The sequence below is a fragment of the Haplochromis burtoni genome, unplaced genomic scaffold (genome assembly GCF_018398535.1).
Source record: "Haplochromis burtoni strain Fernald_Lab_line unplaced genomic scaffold, NCSU_Asbu1 Contig_199, whole genome shotgun sequence".
NCBI lineage: Eukaryota > Metazoa > Chordata > Actinopteri > Cichliformes > Cichlidae > Haplochromis > Haplochromis burtoni.
In genome coordinates this window covers 724,587-740,326 of record NW_024582560.1, presented here as the reverse complement: position 1 = coordinate 740,326, position 15,740 = coordinate 724,587, and the positions used below count along the sequence as shown (strand labels likewise).

General features: G+C 38.8%; 2 protein-coding genes across 3 annotated transcripts; both read right to left on the bottom strand.

The window, feature by feature from the left end:
* Positions 1 to 276: 276 nt before the first annotated feature.
* Positions 277 to 5,999, bottom strand: LOC102293890 (phosphoglucomutase-1). Its single transcript, XM_005935648.3, has 11 exons — positions 5,089 to 5,999; positions 3,796 to 3,958; positions 3,367 to 3,513; positions 3,022 to 3,147; positions 2,421 to 2,611; positions 2,127 to 2,281; positions 1,932 to 2,047; positions 1,684 to 1,819; positions 1,028 to 1,211; positions 740 to 868; positions 277 to 530 (listed from the first exon to the last, which is right to left on the bottom strand). Exons 1-11 carry the CDS (start codon positions 5,344 to 5,346, stop codon positions 441 to 443), a joined length of 1,695 nt encoding a protein of 564 aa, XP_005935710.1. The 5' UTR covers positions 5,347 to 5,999; the 3' UTR covers positions 277 to 440.
* A 230-nt stretch (positions 6,000 to 6,229) lies between these two features.
* On the bottom strand, positions 6,230 to 11,854 carry LOC102294385 (angiopoietin-related protein 3). 2 transcript variants are annotated; one of them, XM_005935651.2, is made up of 3 exons: positions 10,627 to 11,854; positions 10,251 to 10,361; positions 6,230 to 8,100 (listed from the first exon to the last, which is right to left on the bottom strand). In XM_005935651.2, exons 1-3 carry the CDS (start codon positions 11,131 to 11,133, stop codon positions 8,077 to 8,079), a joined length of 642 nt encoding a protein of 213 aa, XP_005935713.1. In that variant the 5' UTR covers positions 11,134 to 11,854; the 3' UTR covers positions 6,230 to 8,076. The 2 variants fall into 2 exon arrangements, with proteins under 2 accessions (XP_005935713.1, XP_005935712.1); XM_005935650.2 differs by lacking the exon at positions 6,230 to 8,100 and adding an exon at positions 9,283 to 9,497 and having other exon boundaries at positions 10,627 to 11,848.
* Positions 11,855 to 15,740: the final 3,886 nt, after the last annotated feature.

Below are 15,740 nucleotides of genomic sequence, written 5' to 3'. Positions count from 1 at the left end.
AAAAAGAGACAGTGCTGATGCTGTTTTTCAAAGAGTTTCACTGAGGAAGTGAAAGTGCTACTTTATGAAAACATTGTGCTCAAATAGGTTCAATTTTTTTTTTTTTTACTAAAAACGCTGACCTTTCTGTAATCTTACAGATTTTAGCCAGGGCCTCACTGGTGAGAATGAAAATGACAGTTAACAAAAGGAAAATTGAAACAAAGTAAAGTAGATGTAATATCATCTGCCATAAAAAAGCACCAAAGCATGCCACAACCGAACCAAAAACAAAAACGCTGTTTAATATATCACATTTAATTTCATTCAACTGCACACGTTTGCATCATATGTAGCTACAACTGGATTTGAGACTTCCTTTATAAAAAAACAAACACAAACACAAAAAAACAGGATGGAAAAACTTAAAAAAGAGCGTTATTTTGTCAATTAATAAGGAATCATATAATGACAGACGGACCAGTTCGACCGGTCCTGTGATGAAGCTGAGAAATCTTTAGAGCGATAGTGGCAAGGGGTGCCAGCATCACCTGTCCAAAACAAGGATGGCACAATTAGAGACTCATGCACCTTGCTGCCATATGTAAAATCATCCAAACAACCACAGAGCAGTAACACTGTTCCTTTTCACCACACAGCGCTACATTTCATTTAAAAAGAGTTTCTGCTTAGTGATTCAAAGGTTTGTCTTTTTTGCCTGTTCTGGTCAAAATGCAGTTTTCACTTTTAGATACTCCACCTGTGCATCCCCAAAAACGTGTTCTTTCTCGTAGCTGTCGAGATAGATTTGAACTGTTGCCCCATCAAAACTGGTCCCACTGAGTCTGTAGATGATTCGAGAACCATCAGAGAAGATTATCCGCAGCCCCTGCAGTGAAGACAGCCCAGCGCAGACTGAGATACATTTTTTTAGGGTTTGCAAACACAGCTGAGAGGCTCTGATGCTGACAAATCGCATACATTATGTATCTGTGTATACCGCAAGACTATCATTACAGAAAAATGCACCACAGTGTTTTTCATGTACCTGGTTCCTGGAAATGGTGCCGTCTACCGGGTCTGCATACTCAAAGCTGTCTGCTTTCTCCACCTGGTAGATTTTGTCTTCCACAGCAAATCTTTGCCTCACAAAGGTCTTGTCGGTGATTGTGATCTCCAAATCCTCCATCATTTCACATGCTGCATCTATGTCTACATTCTCGTAGTCATACCTGGGCAAAATGTAAAGAGTAGAAACAAAAATCTAATGAGAAAAAAAAGGCTACATAAATAAATAAATAATAAACTAACAGGTACTTATTATTGATTATTGATGCCTTATTTTACATATGTTTTGTGATGTGGCTTAATTTGTGTTGATAATGAATATTTTGTAATCAAAAGTGAGTCAGTACAGACAATACTAATACTAATATTACTACAAATAATATTCTCATGTTAAATGTTCTGTCATACAGTGCAATACCACATATGTTCCACTAGGTGTCAGTAATGTTCTACATGTGTCTTCACATGTCTCGTCGACCCACCTGTTACAGCTTCATCTGTATCAGTGACACAATTTCTGCTTAACTATATTTCAGCCTCTTAGAACAAACAAATAAGCAAACAAATAATAAAAAAAAACTTTATCACATAACCACAGTAATAACACTGTGTTTTTTTAGTGTGTCCACATCTCACCTGGTGAAGTAGTTTCTTCCATATTTTAGCCAGTGGTCCTTAACTAAATCTTCCACACTCTTCTTTCTAGTGGCCAGGATAGACAGCCATGCCAGCACAGCCCAAAGCCCATCCTTCTCACGAATATGGTCTCCTCCTGAAGCGTGAAGTGGAATTAGGTTGACAGTGTTGAGAAAACATAAAACAAAAGCCCAGAATCAGAATCCTCGTCTTCTTCGATTTAGTTACTTGGCACGGACACGCAGTACCTGTACCAAAGCTTTCCTCTCCACACAAAGACAGCATGCCTGCATCCATGAGGTTCCCAAAGAACTTCCAGGCAGTGGGAGTTTCATATAGCTCGATTTTCGTTGCCTTGGCTACTCTGAAGGAAATACAATGAAAGAGTATTCTAAGGCAGTTTGTTTTGATGGTGATATTTGAAAAGCAGGCCACACGTTTACCTGTCTAATGCCGCACTTGTGGGCATAGTACGAGCAAAACCTCTCACCCCTGCATGCTGAAAGTACGGGATGCAAAAAATGTTGTCAGCAATCACAGCCACGGAGTCAGATGGGGTGACGAAGAAGCCATGTTTACCAAGGATCATGTTCTGGTCCTAGAAAGCAGAAAGAGGTTTCTCAGGCCCAAGGAAATGTCTTTTGAAGCTGCATTTTTATATTACATATATTCTTGTAATGTTTGAAAAAAACCAAACAAACAAGTAAAAAGCAGAAATAATAACTCGGTAAGCCCACCCCATCGGCATCAAATGCTGCACCAAAATCATACTGTCCGTCTCGCATGCTGTCAACCAGATCTGTAGCGTATATGGGGTTAGGGTCTGGGTGTTGACCTCCAAAATCCTCCTTAGGGACACAGTTAATGGCAGAACTGGCTGGACAACCCAACTCAACACACAGTATTCTCCTCACGTAGGGTCCTACCGCTGGAGAGCGGACAGGTGAGAGAGGACAAAGATGAACTAAGCAGATCTGGTGTTGCACAAAGTATTTTAAAACAACAACAAGGAGAAAACTGAGGCTCACAGTGCTTCAGCCCTGACGTTTTGGTTCAGTGTTTGGGGACGCTCAAAATAGATTTAGTAATCTAATGAGAGTAAAGTCACAGATCTGACAACCCAATGTTACCTCTCATTATTATCTCCATTTTGCTGTAATATTGTTAAGCTTCTCTTTTACGTTGCTGACATGAATGTGAGAAATATGGAAATCATATAGATTTGAATAGCATCATGCTTCATAAGCAAATGAGTTAAAGAACTTGCTGGAGTTGCGTGCAAATATAACTATGACATTATACGATAAATGAGTTAGTTATGAGAGCATTTTCTCTGACCTCCGTGCAAGGCATCCAGTCTTATCTTGAAGTGGTTCTTGCCAGACAGAAGCTCCTTCAGAGCAGCAAAGTCAAAGATGTTCCTCAGCATGTTAGCGTAGGACTCCACAGAGTCTACGATTTCCACTGCACAAATCAGAAACAAAACTCTATCCATCATCAGGGAAAGAGATACATAAATACACTTACAATACGCCTTTCACAAAGAAAAAAGACAATATGTGTAATTGTACCTGCAAAGAATATATCTGGTCAGTCATATAACTAGCCTCATATCCCTTTTCCCCCCGCATGCTCATTAATTTCGATGATGAATGAGAGACTAACATTAATGCTCTAGTTCACCTGTGAATGGCTTGAACTTGTTCTCCAAGTCAAAGGTCTGTTTTCCCATAGTTGTCAGATCCACTTGTAGTCCAGGGCAGATGGCAAACTCCTCAATGGTCCTGCTGATCTGAAAGATCTTGTTTGTGACTGCTTCGTTGGCTGGGCCTGGATGAGGCAGAAGAAGCCTGGTTTTATGATGACAGTGTAAAATTGCAGTATTGTAATAGTAGAAAAATCTTCTATTGACAGGAATAGTGATACTGAATATTGTGTGTTGTTTTGATGTTTGAACTTTGTCCCAGATTTGTGCCAATACAAGCATCACATTTTGTCTGTGTCCGAGCCACATATCCGAATGAGGCCTTATTAAATGCCTGACTTCTCCTGTATCACTATTTTGCACTTGGCCATTGCAACTGCATGCTTTCTTCTCTCAAGTTACCATACCTCCATTTGCAGTATTAAACTTAATGCCAAAGTCTCCATCAGGTCCACCGGGGTTGTGGCTGGCAGTGAGAACGATGCCTCCGATGGCTTTGCATTTCCTGATCATACAGGAGACGGCTGGCGTGGACATTATCCCGTGGTGTCCAATGATCAGACGACCCACCTGGGGAAAAGTCACATAGGCGTTTTTTACTTGGGTGAGAAAAATAGGTATCTTGATATATCAGCGTGAGGCAGGGGTGGGAATAGCAGTAAATATCAGGTTTGTCACAGGTCTTGTCAGAAGTAAATAGGATATTTTATTTCACAAACGGCACTTGCGGCACACCAAGAGCAAGTTCTATCATGTGTACGTGTATTTTAAATCCCTCTAATTATATCATTTACCCGGCCCAATTAGCAGACAAATTTGGATCTAATCTGGAACACTTGTGTAGGCCATATGTGTTCCAAACATCTGACGTGTGCTGTGTTTAAAGTGTCAGGTGTTTATGTCGGCAGAGAAAATAAAAAGCAACTGGTTAGGTTAAGTGGCTAAGTGGTTAGGTAGTATTTCATGCAAACCAGTGCTAATGTGGTATAGAATAAACATCAGGTGACCTTTCAGCCTACAAATTAAAATGCAAGTTATTTGCTTTGAAAGATCAGTAAATGGTGACTGAATGTAATGGTGGCGGATGTTTCTCTGCCAATAAGACTTAAGCCTTGCTTTCATTAATCTCCCAGGAAAAGGATCAGTTATGCTACTAAAACAAGGGGATACCCTCCCCACCCCCACCTCCCCGACCCCAGGTAGCTCAGATTATGTTTGCGGGAAGGATCCTATTATTAGAGGAGGCAAAAAAAAGGTCATAGAGGGAGTGATGGAGAGCATTCCCTCGACACGGAGAACTCTGGGACTTGGAAGTGTTTCAAAGTGACATTTCCGATATTTATTATTAGATTGGATATTAGATACTGAACAGAGATTAGTGTCATATCTAGTCAGTATCTTATATCCATATGCAATTTATCATTTAATTTAAAAGTTACAATTATTTTTTAAAAAAAAAAAATAAAACAAAAAATGGGGGTTTTTTTTGTTTTTTTCTACTTTTTGATTATAGTTTGGACAGTAAAAGCACAAGTCACAGGTTGCAGTTGACATGAAGGTACGATTGCTGACAAAGAGATAATAAGTTACTGGGGCAGGTGACACTGACACACATGCAGTTATCTGCTCATGTGCACACTCACCTGCCAGCATGCACACACAAACAACGTAAGCAGGCCCTTACACATGGTGACACTGACCCCATTGGCAGCTGCCATCTGCACAATGACCTGAGTAGCCGTTCGATTGAAGAAGCGTCCGTCTCCCCCCACCACCATGGTTGAACCCTGGCGATCGCGCAGGTCAATGGAAGAGAAGACACTCTGGATGAAGTTGTGAAGGTAGTTCCTTCTGGACTGGAACACATAGACCTTTCTCCTCAGGCCGTTGGTGCTGGGTCGCTGGTCTGGGTAGGGGGCTGTAGGGACAGTCAAGACCTGCAGAGGGCTGTTGTCCATTGTTTCAAAATAAAGGTCTAACTTAATGCTGCAGCACAGACAGCAAAGGGGAACTTGTTATTTAGAGGGAAATCCCCTGTCAGCTGACATGAGGAATGGTACGGAGGAGCAGAATGGAAAGGCAAGAGTTTGACTCCTCCTATTATTTCACTGGAAGCAGAGGGTGCTTGTGCAGCCCAAAATAACCTTCCAAACTAATGTGTGTGCAGAGACAGGCAGAGTAACTGAAGACGCTGCTTCACACATGTGCAGGGAGATCACTGTCAAGTCTGCATGGCAAAACACAAAGAAGTGTGTGTGTGTGTTTAGGTGTGGTTGTCGTGTGAATGGTTTGTCTATTTGTTTAGTCCTGCAGCTGTGATTAGACTCATTATGCATAAAAGAAGTATGACCTCTGTCATCAAAGTCATGTCTCACACTATCTCAGGAGAGGATATTTCTCGTTTTTAATGCTGTTTGTGGAAGCAGACAGTGGGACAAGCAGTCAGAGTGTAATCGGGAACACACATGTGCGTTTTTAAGGAAGTATCAGTTTTCACATCAGACATACTTCATGGTGCAATCAAATCTCAGTGAAGTCATCTGCACGCGATGGAACAAGACTGCCCTCTGGAGTTTACTGAGCCCTCCTAACCAATCAGTAGAAAAAAAGTTCAGCCTTTTGAAATATTTGTTCAAAAGTCAGTGTGCCATGTAAAATAAATAAATAAATAAACATTTATATGTTTTGTCTGCATAAATTTGGGTGCTGTTTTAGTTTTTTGATACTGAAAAAATGTGAAAATCCAACTAAAATGTATTTATTTTGAAGTTATTTAAAATGTACTTAATTAAAACAATGCAAAAAAATACATTAAATATTAAAACCACTACAGCATGGATTTAATTATTTATTTGTTTAATAGGAAACATAAAAAATTCACCTTACTTTATGGGAGCTTGAGGTCTTTGTTGATATATCAAACAAATTGGCCCCTCTTCCCACCCCTTACCAGAAATTAGTTTGTTGCGTCAGGGTAACAGTGTGCTATAAAGGTACCAAAATGTTACTGTTTTCTCAGACTCATGCAACAAAATCAGGCAATCATATGGTTAAGAGTTTCAGTGTGTGTGACACTGAATGTCCTGTATGAGAAGCTTATGAAACAGAGTTGGATATGATATTTATATTATTTGACTTTTAGAGTATCATTGCATCCTGGTACCTTACATCTCACTGCATAACATCCTCTCCAAGCACCTGAACACACTTCATTTACTACACACGCACATTATATATGTATGACCCTCAGCTGACCTCGGATCTCCTCATTTGTCCTCAGACCTGATTCCAGGATACTCTTACTCATGCTCGCTCTCATCCAGTTCATTGTTCTCACTGTAATGTGTCACATGTAAACACATTCTTTCCTTCCATAAAAGGTTCGTGTACCCATTTCCTGTAAGTTGATACATGTTAGTGTTTGGTTTGCCTGTTTATATTTATACATCCCACCAGTCAAAATGTCAGAACAACTTTTCTTCCTTACAACTCCAAAAATGATGCCTGTTGTTAAATTATATGGATTTCCTCCAACAATTCTACTTCATCTGTAACGACTCTTATATATAAAGCAAAATTAAGCTCTCAATTTTTCTCCAACACAGTTTTAATCCATTACAATTCTGACAACAGTAGTGACAAAAATTTATGCGTTTAGCATTTCAGAAGTGAATAAATTCCAGTTTTTAAAGTATTCTATAACAGTTATTTGATTTTTGTGATAATAACAAATATATCAAACAAGGAACCTATTAATCACAACAAAAGCTGACACTTTTAGATGCTGCTCTTGTTACATAAAAAAGGTCAGCATGAAAAACATATAGAAACAATTCAAGAAGAGATTGTGGAGCCTCATATATGCATCCAACTTTTTCCTTTCTATGTCATGATCCAGTCAAGGGATCCTTCCCAAATTGTCAGGGGTCAGTGAGTAAATGTGACACAATATAAAAACTGTTCATATGTGACTGTTTCTTCTCTATAATCTGATCCTTGTAACATATAAATAAAAACAGAATGTAATTATTTGCAAATCTCTTAAACCCCATTTTATTCACAAATAAAATCATATCAAGTATGCATATGGAGTAAATGTATAATTTTAAGTAATACATGAGCTCATTTTGAATTTAATGGAAGCAACATTTCTAAAAAAGTTGGGAACGGGGCAGGAAAAAGCTGTAAGCATATGTGGTATCAGAAAGAAACAGCTGGAGGAACATTTTGCAACTAATTATGTTAATTAGTGACAGGTCTGTAACACACTGGGTAAAACTCTGTGAACAAATTGTGGAAAATGTGAAGACTCTCACCATCTGCAGTAAATGAGAAAATCAAGAGATTTGGGGAAACCTGGAGAAATCGCTGCTGCCAATGACAAAAATCAGTATTGGATGCTGTGATTGTCAGCACCTCAGATGGCACTGAATTAAGAACAGACATGACCCTGTTATAGAAATGGATCAGATCAGAGAAGGACGTCTGATTCAGGGGAAGTCGATTTTTGGGAGGTGCCACTGGAGGAAGCCACATGATAGATGGAGATCTGGGTCAACTTGAAAGAAGACGCCTTTTACCTGACATCCCCTGGATCCCTCTCCTACATTCAGTCCACTCCTTTAGTTTCATGTGAAGATATCTCACATTCAGGTTAGTGTCTCCACAGGTGCTGAACCAGCATCCACTTAGAAAATGATAGAAAGCGCATACTGTGAAGACAATAGTAGACAACAAGCATTCATTATTCCTATGATCTGATTCAGTTTATTCCCATGGGATGCAAACCAACTGGTTTTCTGGTGGGCACAGCTGGTGTCCTGATGGTTGTTATGGTTCCTATACTTTGTGGAAAACATCACGCCTGTGAGGTTGTTCATGGGTCAGGCAGATTTCCAGACATGTGCGTGAGGTGAATGGTGTAGTTGCTTGTTGGCCCATCAAGGTAAAAATCTGTATTCGATGAAGCATCTGTTCTGTCTCAAGTCCTCCAGATCTATGTGAAGGACAGAGTTGCCTGAAGAGGATAGAAACTGAATCCTCCTGAGACAAAGCCAGAACTCCTCTGTGTGCACGAGAGAGAGATTTGGAGGCTCAGAGCCAACATGGTTTAACAAGTAAACATGAAAAGTGACGCAGACAAAGATGCTCACAGGGGTGCAGGCACCCTGTGTTAGTCACAGAGATTATAAAATTACATGATAATGATAGTGATGATGATAAGAATCAAATGTGGAATTTGAGAATTTATTTTCTCTGTAAAATCTCACCTCCATAATCTCCAAAACCATTTTCATACTTTTACTGATCAAAATTTACTGAACCATCCTTTCTCTTGCTCCATGGTCTAAGTTGAAAACATAGAGAAGAGGGGATTTAAATTTATAGCTTTTATATTTGCACGGTTTTTAAAACCTTTTTTGGCTGGTCATCACTCATTAATAAATGAGTAATGACCCTTCGGTAATGACAGAGCACTATTTTGTTTTTCTCAAGTAGAGCTCCCCTGATTCATCGAGTACTTCATCAAACAATAATTAGTTTGCACTACTTAATGCCTCACACCTCCCAGACAGGATTTTTGGCTTTTCTTTGCCTTGTATACAGTATTACACAAATTTGGGATGTACAAATCAAACAATGTGGTGATATTATGACTGGTGACAATTTCATACTGTATGTGTTTAATTAATCAATAACCCGTTACTGATAAATAACTATCTTTAGAGGTCTTATTCTTTTTTGTAATTGTTAGTAGCGGAGTCTATATTTATCAATCGCATTCATTTAGCCCTTATTTGCACAGTTCTCTCATGAAACTGTATTAATGACATGCTGAAAACCACAGGAAATATCCTGGACATGCTTGTAAATGATGAGCATTCGAGGTCTGATTGAATATTTCAGGTTTTTAATAACACATTACAGATATCAAACCATTAAGTCGCTCACAACATCACCTTAAGCTTCATTATCCATATTATTGATTGTTTTGGTCCTGCTGGTAGAGCCTGAGGTCAGGTAAGGGGTGAGTGTTGGAGCTTCAGCGCTGAAAGTTTCTGGCATCTTCTCAATGGTCTCCTGGGCTAGCTAACATGTTGGCTGTCAGCTGTGGAAAATTGTCAGAAAAATCTTTGGCTTGCAGAAAAAAATCTTCTCACTGACTCTATGTAGAAATCTTCAAAAGCTTTTTCAGTGAAATGTAGAAAGCACTACAGCACTGGCTCAGATGATCAGCATCTCAGTGAGATTTAGATTTGGAGACTGGAGGCTGCACATGCTTGTATGTGCGCACATATCACAGTATAATTCATGGACATGGTCAGAAACAATACTTAGGTAGGCTGTGACAGTCAAACAATGCTCAGTCAGTACAAAACACCCCAAGTGTGCCAAGAAAACATCCCCCACATCATTACACCACCACCATATCTAACCATTAACCCAAGGCAGGATGGATCCATGCTCTCATGAGCTTCACGCTGCTTTCAGCAGCTGAAATCGAGACTCATCAGAACTGGCAACCTTTTTCTGATCTTCTATTGTCCAATTTTGGTGAGTTTGTTGAATTGTAGACTCCGTTTCCTGTTCTTAGCTAACAGGGTAGACCCCCCAGTGTGATCTTCTGCTGCTTTAGAGATGCTTTTGCCAGGTACTTGGAGATGATTACAACTAAAGTTGCGTTTGAGTGGAATGTATTCACTCTGACTGAAGTGACGACAGGAGGTGAATCATGTATTTTATTTTCTTAGTTAGCTAAACCCTTCCCAGCGTTATGCACATTTGTTATGGATGAAGAGTCACCACCAAACAAAACAATCATAAGATGCCATTCATTTTTACTGAGGTCTCTATTATTTACCTTTTCCTCTAGAATATTGATCTTTGTCCTCTGGTAGATGAGCTGGTCACTTAGTTCCCTCACAGCCTTCAGCAGCTGTGTAATGCTTTGCTCCTGGCTCTGGATCACCTCCTGATCAGGGATGAATGTTGAAAAAAAAGAATGATTGTTAATAATAATATAGTATTGTGAGCTTGTATAACAGCATTCAAACACTGAGAGAATAGATGGAAAACAAAGATTATTGTAGCAGCCAAAAAGCATAAAGGTTGTCTGATTTATTTTAGAGTTTATTGTTGCACAATACTGTTGCAGTGATCTTTTTTTCTTTTTTTTAACCTCAGCAAAGTACAGAAACATCAAGTGCAGGTTTTCTTTCGAACAACGGGTTACTCACCCTAAGGCTATTGATCTCTGCTGCTCGTTCACTCGGCACAAGGCCAAGTGACAGACTGCTCAGTTTCTCCTCGAGGCCCTCCACTTTATTCTGCAGTTGACTTTTCTCTTGCAGGATGCTGTTCATCTTGGAGCTGATCTCTTCAGAAAAGCCCCTGAGTTCTTCATTGTTGGCCATTAACACAGTAGCAGTACTCTTCAGTTCTTCTTCTGTCACCTTGATTTCGCTGGCCAGCACTGACAGCTGGCTGAAAGAGCGATTGAAGATGTTGAGTTTTTGGAAGATATCATTTATCTGTCCCTTTGTTTTCTGCGCAAACTGCCGCAGGCTCTGACCCATTTGGAGGAGGCCATTTGCCGGGAGATACACGTCATCCAAAGCAACAAAGCGGGACTGACTTTCAGCAGGAGCCTCGAGGTGGAGGACCGGAGGTTCCTCTTCGCCACAGAGGGCAGGAACACAAGCAGCAGCCAGGGCAAACATGAAAACAATTCGTGTTATTCTCATACCTCGCTCTGTGACGGGATGAAGAGTTCCTGAGTGAAGATCCAGAGCTTTATACTCTGTCTGATATCAGATTAATGATTACCACGTTAGCTGAATCAACATCTTTCTACAGAATGTAGTTTTCTCCTCTCAGGGACTGTTGAAAGTCTGTTTGGAACTTATGCTTTATTCAAATTTTAAAGATTAGTATGTAAGTGTTATCGTCACTTGGGATGATACAACAGCATTCATTCACAGAATAACACAAAAATCATAATTGTTGCTAAATCTATATATAATACATCTATAAATTATATAGATGTGATGTTTGAAGCTAGCGTACAGGACTGTGAAAACCTGTGCAAACAGGAAAATACAGAGATTTTACAATTCTAACAAAGTTGAATGAAATGACTGCCTTTATTCATCAGCACAGTCTGAAATCCCCAAACACAGCTTTCTTATCAATTCTTTAAGTAGTCTTCAGTAATAGTTCTCCCAGCTTCTTGAAGAACATTCAAAGATCTTTGGATTTGTTTGGTTCTTAGTCACCAATCCTCGACTGATACCTTTCTATTATGTGTTTTTCTATCCAGGTATGTTTTTAAGCTTCTTCACAGACACCCTTTCACTGAGACCATTTCTGAGGCTTCAGTGAACAGTAAATAGATCATCTGAAAGTCCAGATCCATCTGTCAGATGCTGTGTCAGGTCTTTGATGGATTTTTTCCTATTTCTTAAGGGCATTAATCTGCTGTAGATAGTTTGTTAGGCCTGTCACTTCTTCTTTTGTCTTCCACTTGTCCAGTTTAAAATTTTAAAGGACAGCCTGCACACCATGCTGAGATCTGCTAAGCTTTCAGCTAATAGCTCTTTGAAAATCACCTTGCTGGTACATAAAACACCATTATATGCCTCTCATTTTAAGAAGAAAATGCAAAAGAAAATTTTAGAAAACTAAAGAAATGTAAATAAATGTCTTTTCACTGGAAACTATTAGCAAAGTGCCTAAAGATATAATTTGGTGTATTTTTTGTCTGTGCTTGAAAGATTTATAAGTCAGTGTTAAGTGACTTAAACAAACAAACAAACAAACAAACAAACAGACACAAAGAAAAACTTTGAAAGACTTTCAGAAAACGTGAACTGTTGCTCAAGACCAGCATAGGAAATGGCAAGAAAGTCGGGCTCCTTGGAAACAAAGTATAAAAAAATCGTTTGAACAGAAATCCAGAAATGTTACAGAAATGTTAATGCCTCTTAAAAGTCGTTATTTCATTTAATCTTTCTAAAGATGTTTTCCTCTGAGCCAGGACAGTGTGAGAATGCCTTGAACTAACCTTTAAATAAGGTCATGGCTGGTCCCCTCTTGTTGTTGCAGTAGTATGGTGGGTCTATTTGTAATTTGTTTTTTAAAAGATGACCCAAATTACACAGGATCAATTAATAACAACTCTGTGGTTTTGAAAGGCCGTATAGATGTGTAACATCACCGAAGATCAAACACCTGTTCCACCAATTCTTTACTCTACACGTCCCTCTAAAAGAAGAAATGTCCCCGTAAGAGATTTAGGTCCCCGACATCAATAATACATGAAACACACATTAGACTAATCTGCTATTGTATTACTGAATAACTTAGGTTATCAAGAGCCTGTGGGCATCTGGATTGACTGGTCTCAATTCATACGCTCATAGGTTACTGTTTCATGACTATACTGTTTTAATTGGCCAGTGCAGCCTCAGCTTACCTTGCAGCTCCCCTCACCACAAACCGCAGTTACATAATGGATATAATTTGGGGAAGGATGCCAGCTGTATGAGACCTTTAGGTCAACTAACCCACTTTAAACACTTCCATCTGCTTTGTGTTGTTTCAGTTGTTCTTTAACTGACAAAGTCCACATTGTAAAATCTATGTGTTTGAAGTGTAAAAAGCCAAAGGATAATGATTTTGGCTGGTTAAGATTGCGGACCAGACTGGGAAAATACAGATTATTTCATCAGAATGAAACTTCAGAAAACACGTTACACTTTTTCTTTAGCACGATTCTTGCTTGAAGGAGAACCTGCCTCTCGGCAAAAAACCTCAAGCTGTACTTTCCAGCAGAAAGCAGCTTCATCTAAATGGGAGGAAAATTAATACCCTGCGGCAGGCAAGCCCGAATGGTCTATTTGTGTGAGCTAATGATTAACTACTCATTTTCTTTTTAACAAAATATTTGAAGTAAATTACAAACTTATTTTATAAGCCATATTTCTCTTTATATATGATGCAACAGTAAATCTTTCTCTGAAACTGCCTTTGAGGACATTTGGCCAAGTTCTCTGCAGTATGTGGTCTGTCCGTCAGCAGTCATTTGCTCCAATAAAGACTTGTTTTTTTTCCTCTTTTCCCTCAGTTCAAACCACAATCCCTCTCGGAGTCAGTTGTCTGCTTGGGTAATGGAAAGGGGAGTATATCTTGCTAATTCTCGCTAATTCATTTTCCATCCATGGCAGAGCTAACCCTGCAGGTCTGACTGACAGACAAAGAGCCAACTCTTAAAGCTTATAACTTCATAACGGAATAAACTGAATGAGAGGCAAAGAAAGAAGACCAGTCTACATCAATGCTAGCAGCCCTGTTAGGCTTTATTTCAACACGTTCTCACTCCCTAAGCATAATATTTTACGCTAGGTGACAAATCGTCAACATTTTACGCTTTCGGGTACCCAACACGTTCCTACATGACGAGATCGGAAAAATGACAAAACATGAGAACCCTTTCGACTCAATTTACACATTTTCGTTCATTTTCTTAAAATCGCTTTGGAAAACACTATTTTACGAAAAAAAATAAGCAAATCATTATTTTTAGATTAGATTAAATTACAAATACAAATTGCAGTTGTTTCCTTTCTATAACAGAAAAATTAGTTTTAGTGGTTGAATGTTATGTGTGATTCATTTCTGACTTTTCAGTAGCCTGGCTCAAATTTGGATTTCAAAATGGGAATTCGTTTTTTTATTTGCCTAATGAATAACAACATAATTTTTAGTTTTAAATAAGTTTATTTTTTTAAAGATTTTCAAAAATATTTGTGTTTTGACAGTTTCTAGTGTATTTCCTGGGTTTACCATCAGTATATTAGCCGAAATTTGTATTAACACCAATCAGAGAAATCACTGTTTCAATTTGGGATTGTGGGTCAAGGATCCTTTTCTGCAACATTGTGAACAAAACACATTTTTGTTTAATCAAGGTTAATATCATACAGGCAGGTGCACATACTATCTCAGTGTTGTAGCGCCAAGTAAGTCTGCTTTGGATGGTTACACCTTTCTAGCTCATAATAAAAATACCTATGGCGAATATGAATGCATTGTAACTAGAGATGGTTATTACCTATCGGTATCGGTCGGATACTGACGTAAATTACTGGATCGGATATCAGAGAAAAATAAAAAAAAATGTAATCTGATCCATTAAATATCAAAAAAGCACCTCACAAAACTTACAACACGGAGTAACTCCCAACTCGGCTCATAACCGTAGCACGTGGGAGCAGTACGCATCATGTGATAGAGCGGCTGTGTGTATTTGTAGCCTTGCTAGCAATCCCGCATTTTCCTGGAAGTTATCCCAAAGAAAAGTAAAGCAAATGTGTAAGTTCATCTCTGGATGTTTATAAAGCATTCCCGCGTTAAGCTTGACAACCGATATATTGAGCGACTGCCTCTTCTCTCTCCCTCCTTCTCCTGTTGCTACTTCAATCATGAAACTGATCAATGATCAGCTGATCGGCTTTTCTGTCACGAGTCCGTCTCTCTTGTTTGTTTATTGCTCACTTCGCGCCAGAAAGAGGAAACCAGCGGCTGAACAACAGCAGCACGTTTAAGCTTGATCAGCTGTTGTTAGAATTTATTTACTTTCTAGACCAGGATCCTTTTCTACGTAGCTGACGGCTGGTAACTGTGCAGGGGTTGATCTAGCAAAGTTTAGCCAGGGGGGCTGATAGGGCATTAATAGGGAAAAGGGGGCACAAAGACATACTTTTCTTTCTTATTCTCATTTAAAATGTCTAGCTTTTAATAAATAATTATCCAAATCTTACACCCAAGTTTTAATCTGATGTAAAATGTATAGAAGTCCATTACTGTATATAGTAACTATTAAGTCTAATATACCCTAGTAAGCTATAGTACTTTTTCCTTTAGGAAGGTACAATGTGTGCAGTCTGCAATTCTGTTGAAAAAAGATGTTGAATCTATTTAATTATTCTTGGAAAATGATTTCTGTGCATTTTTTTCACACTGCATCAAATTAAAGTTAATTACGTCAATTAAGCATCATGAGGTGGAGGGTGCGTGGTTCCCTATTATTTTTTTTTATTAGATTGATCAGTATTGCTGAACTATGAAATATTTTGGGTGCAGTGTATTTTTTTACATACAGGTATAACAGAATAGCTTTAGTGGTGTTGGGGTTTTTTTTAACTTGAGTATGAACTTATACAAAAAGCAGCAAGATATTAAAAAACTGTTTTTTTGATTAAAAAACACACTATATCGGATTCATATCGGTATCGGCAGATATCCAATTTTATGATATCGGACATAAAAAAGTGGTATTGTGCCATCTCTA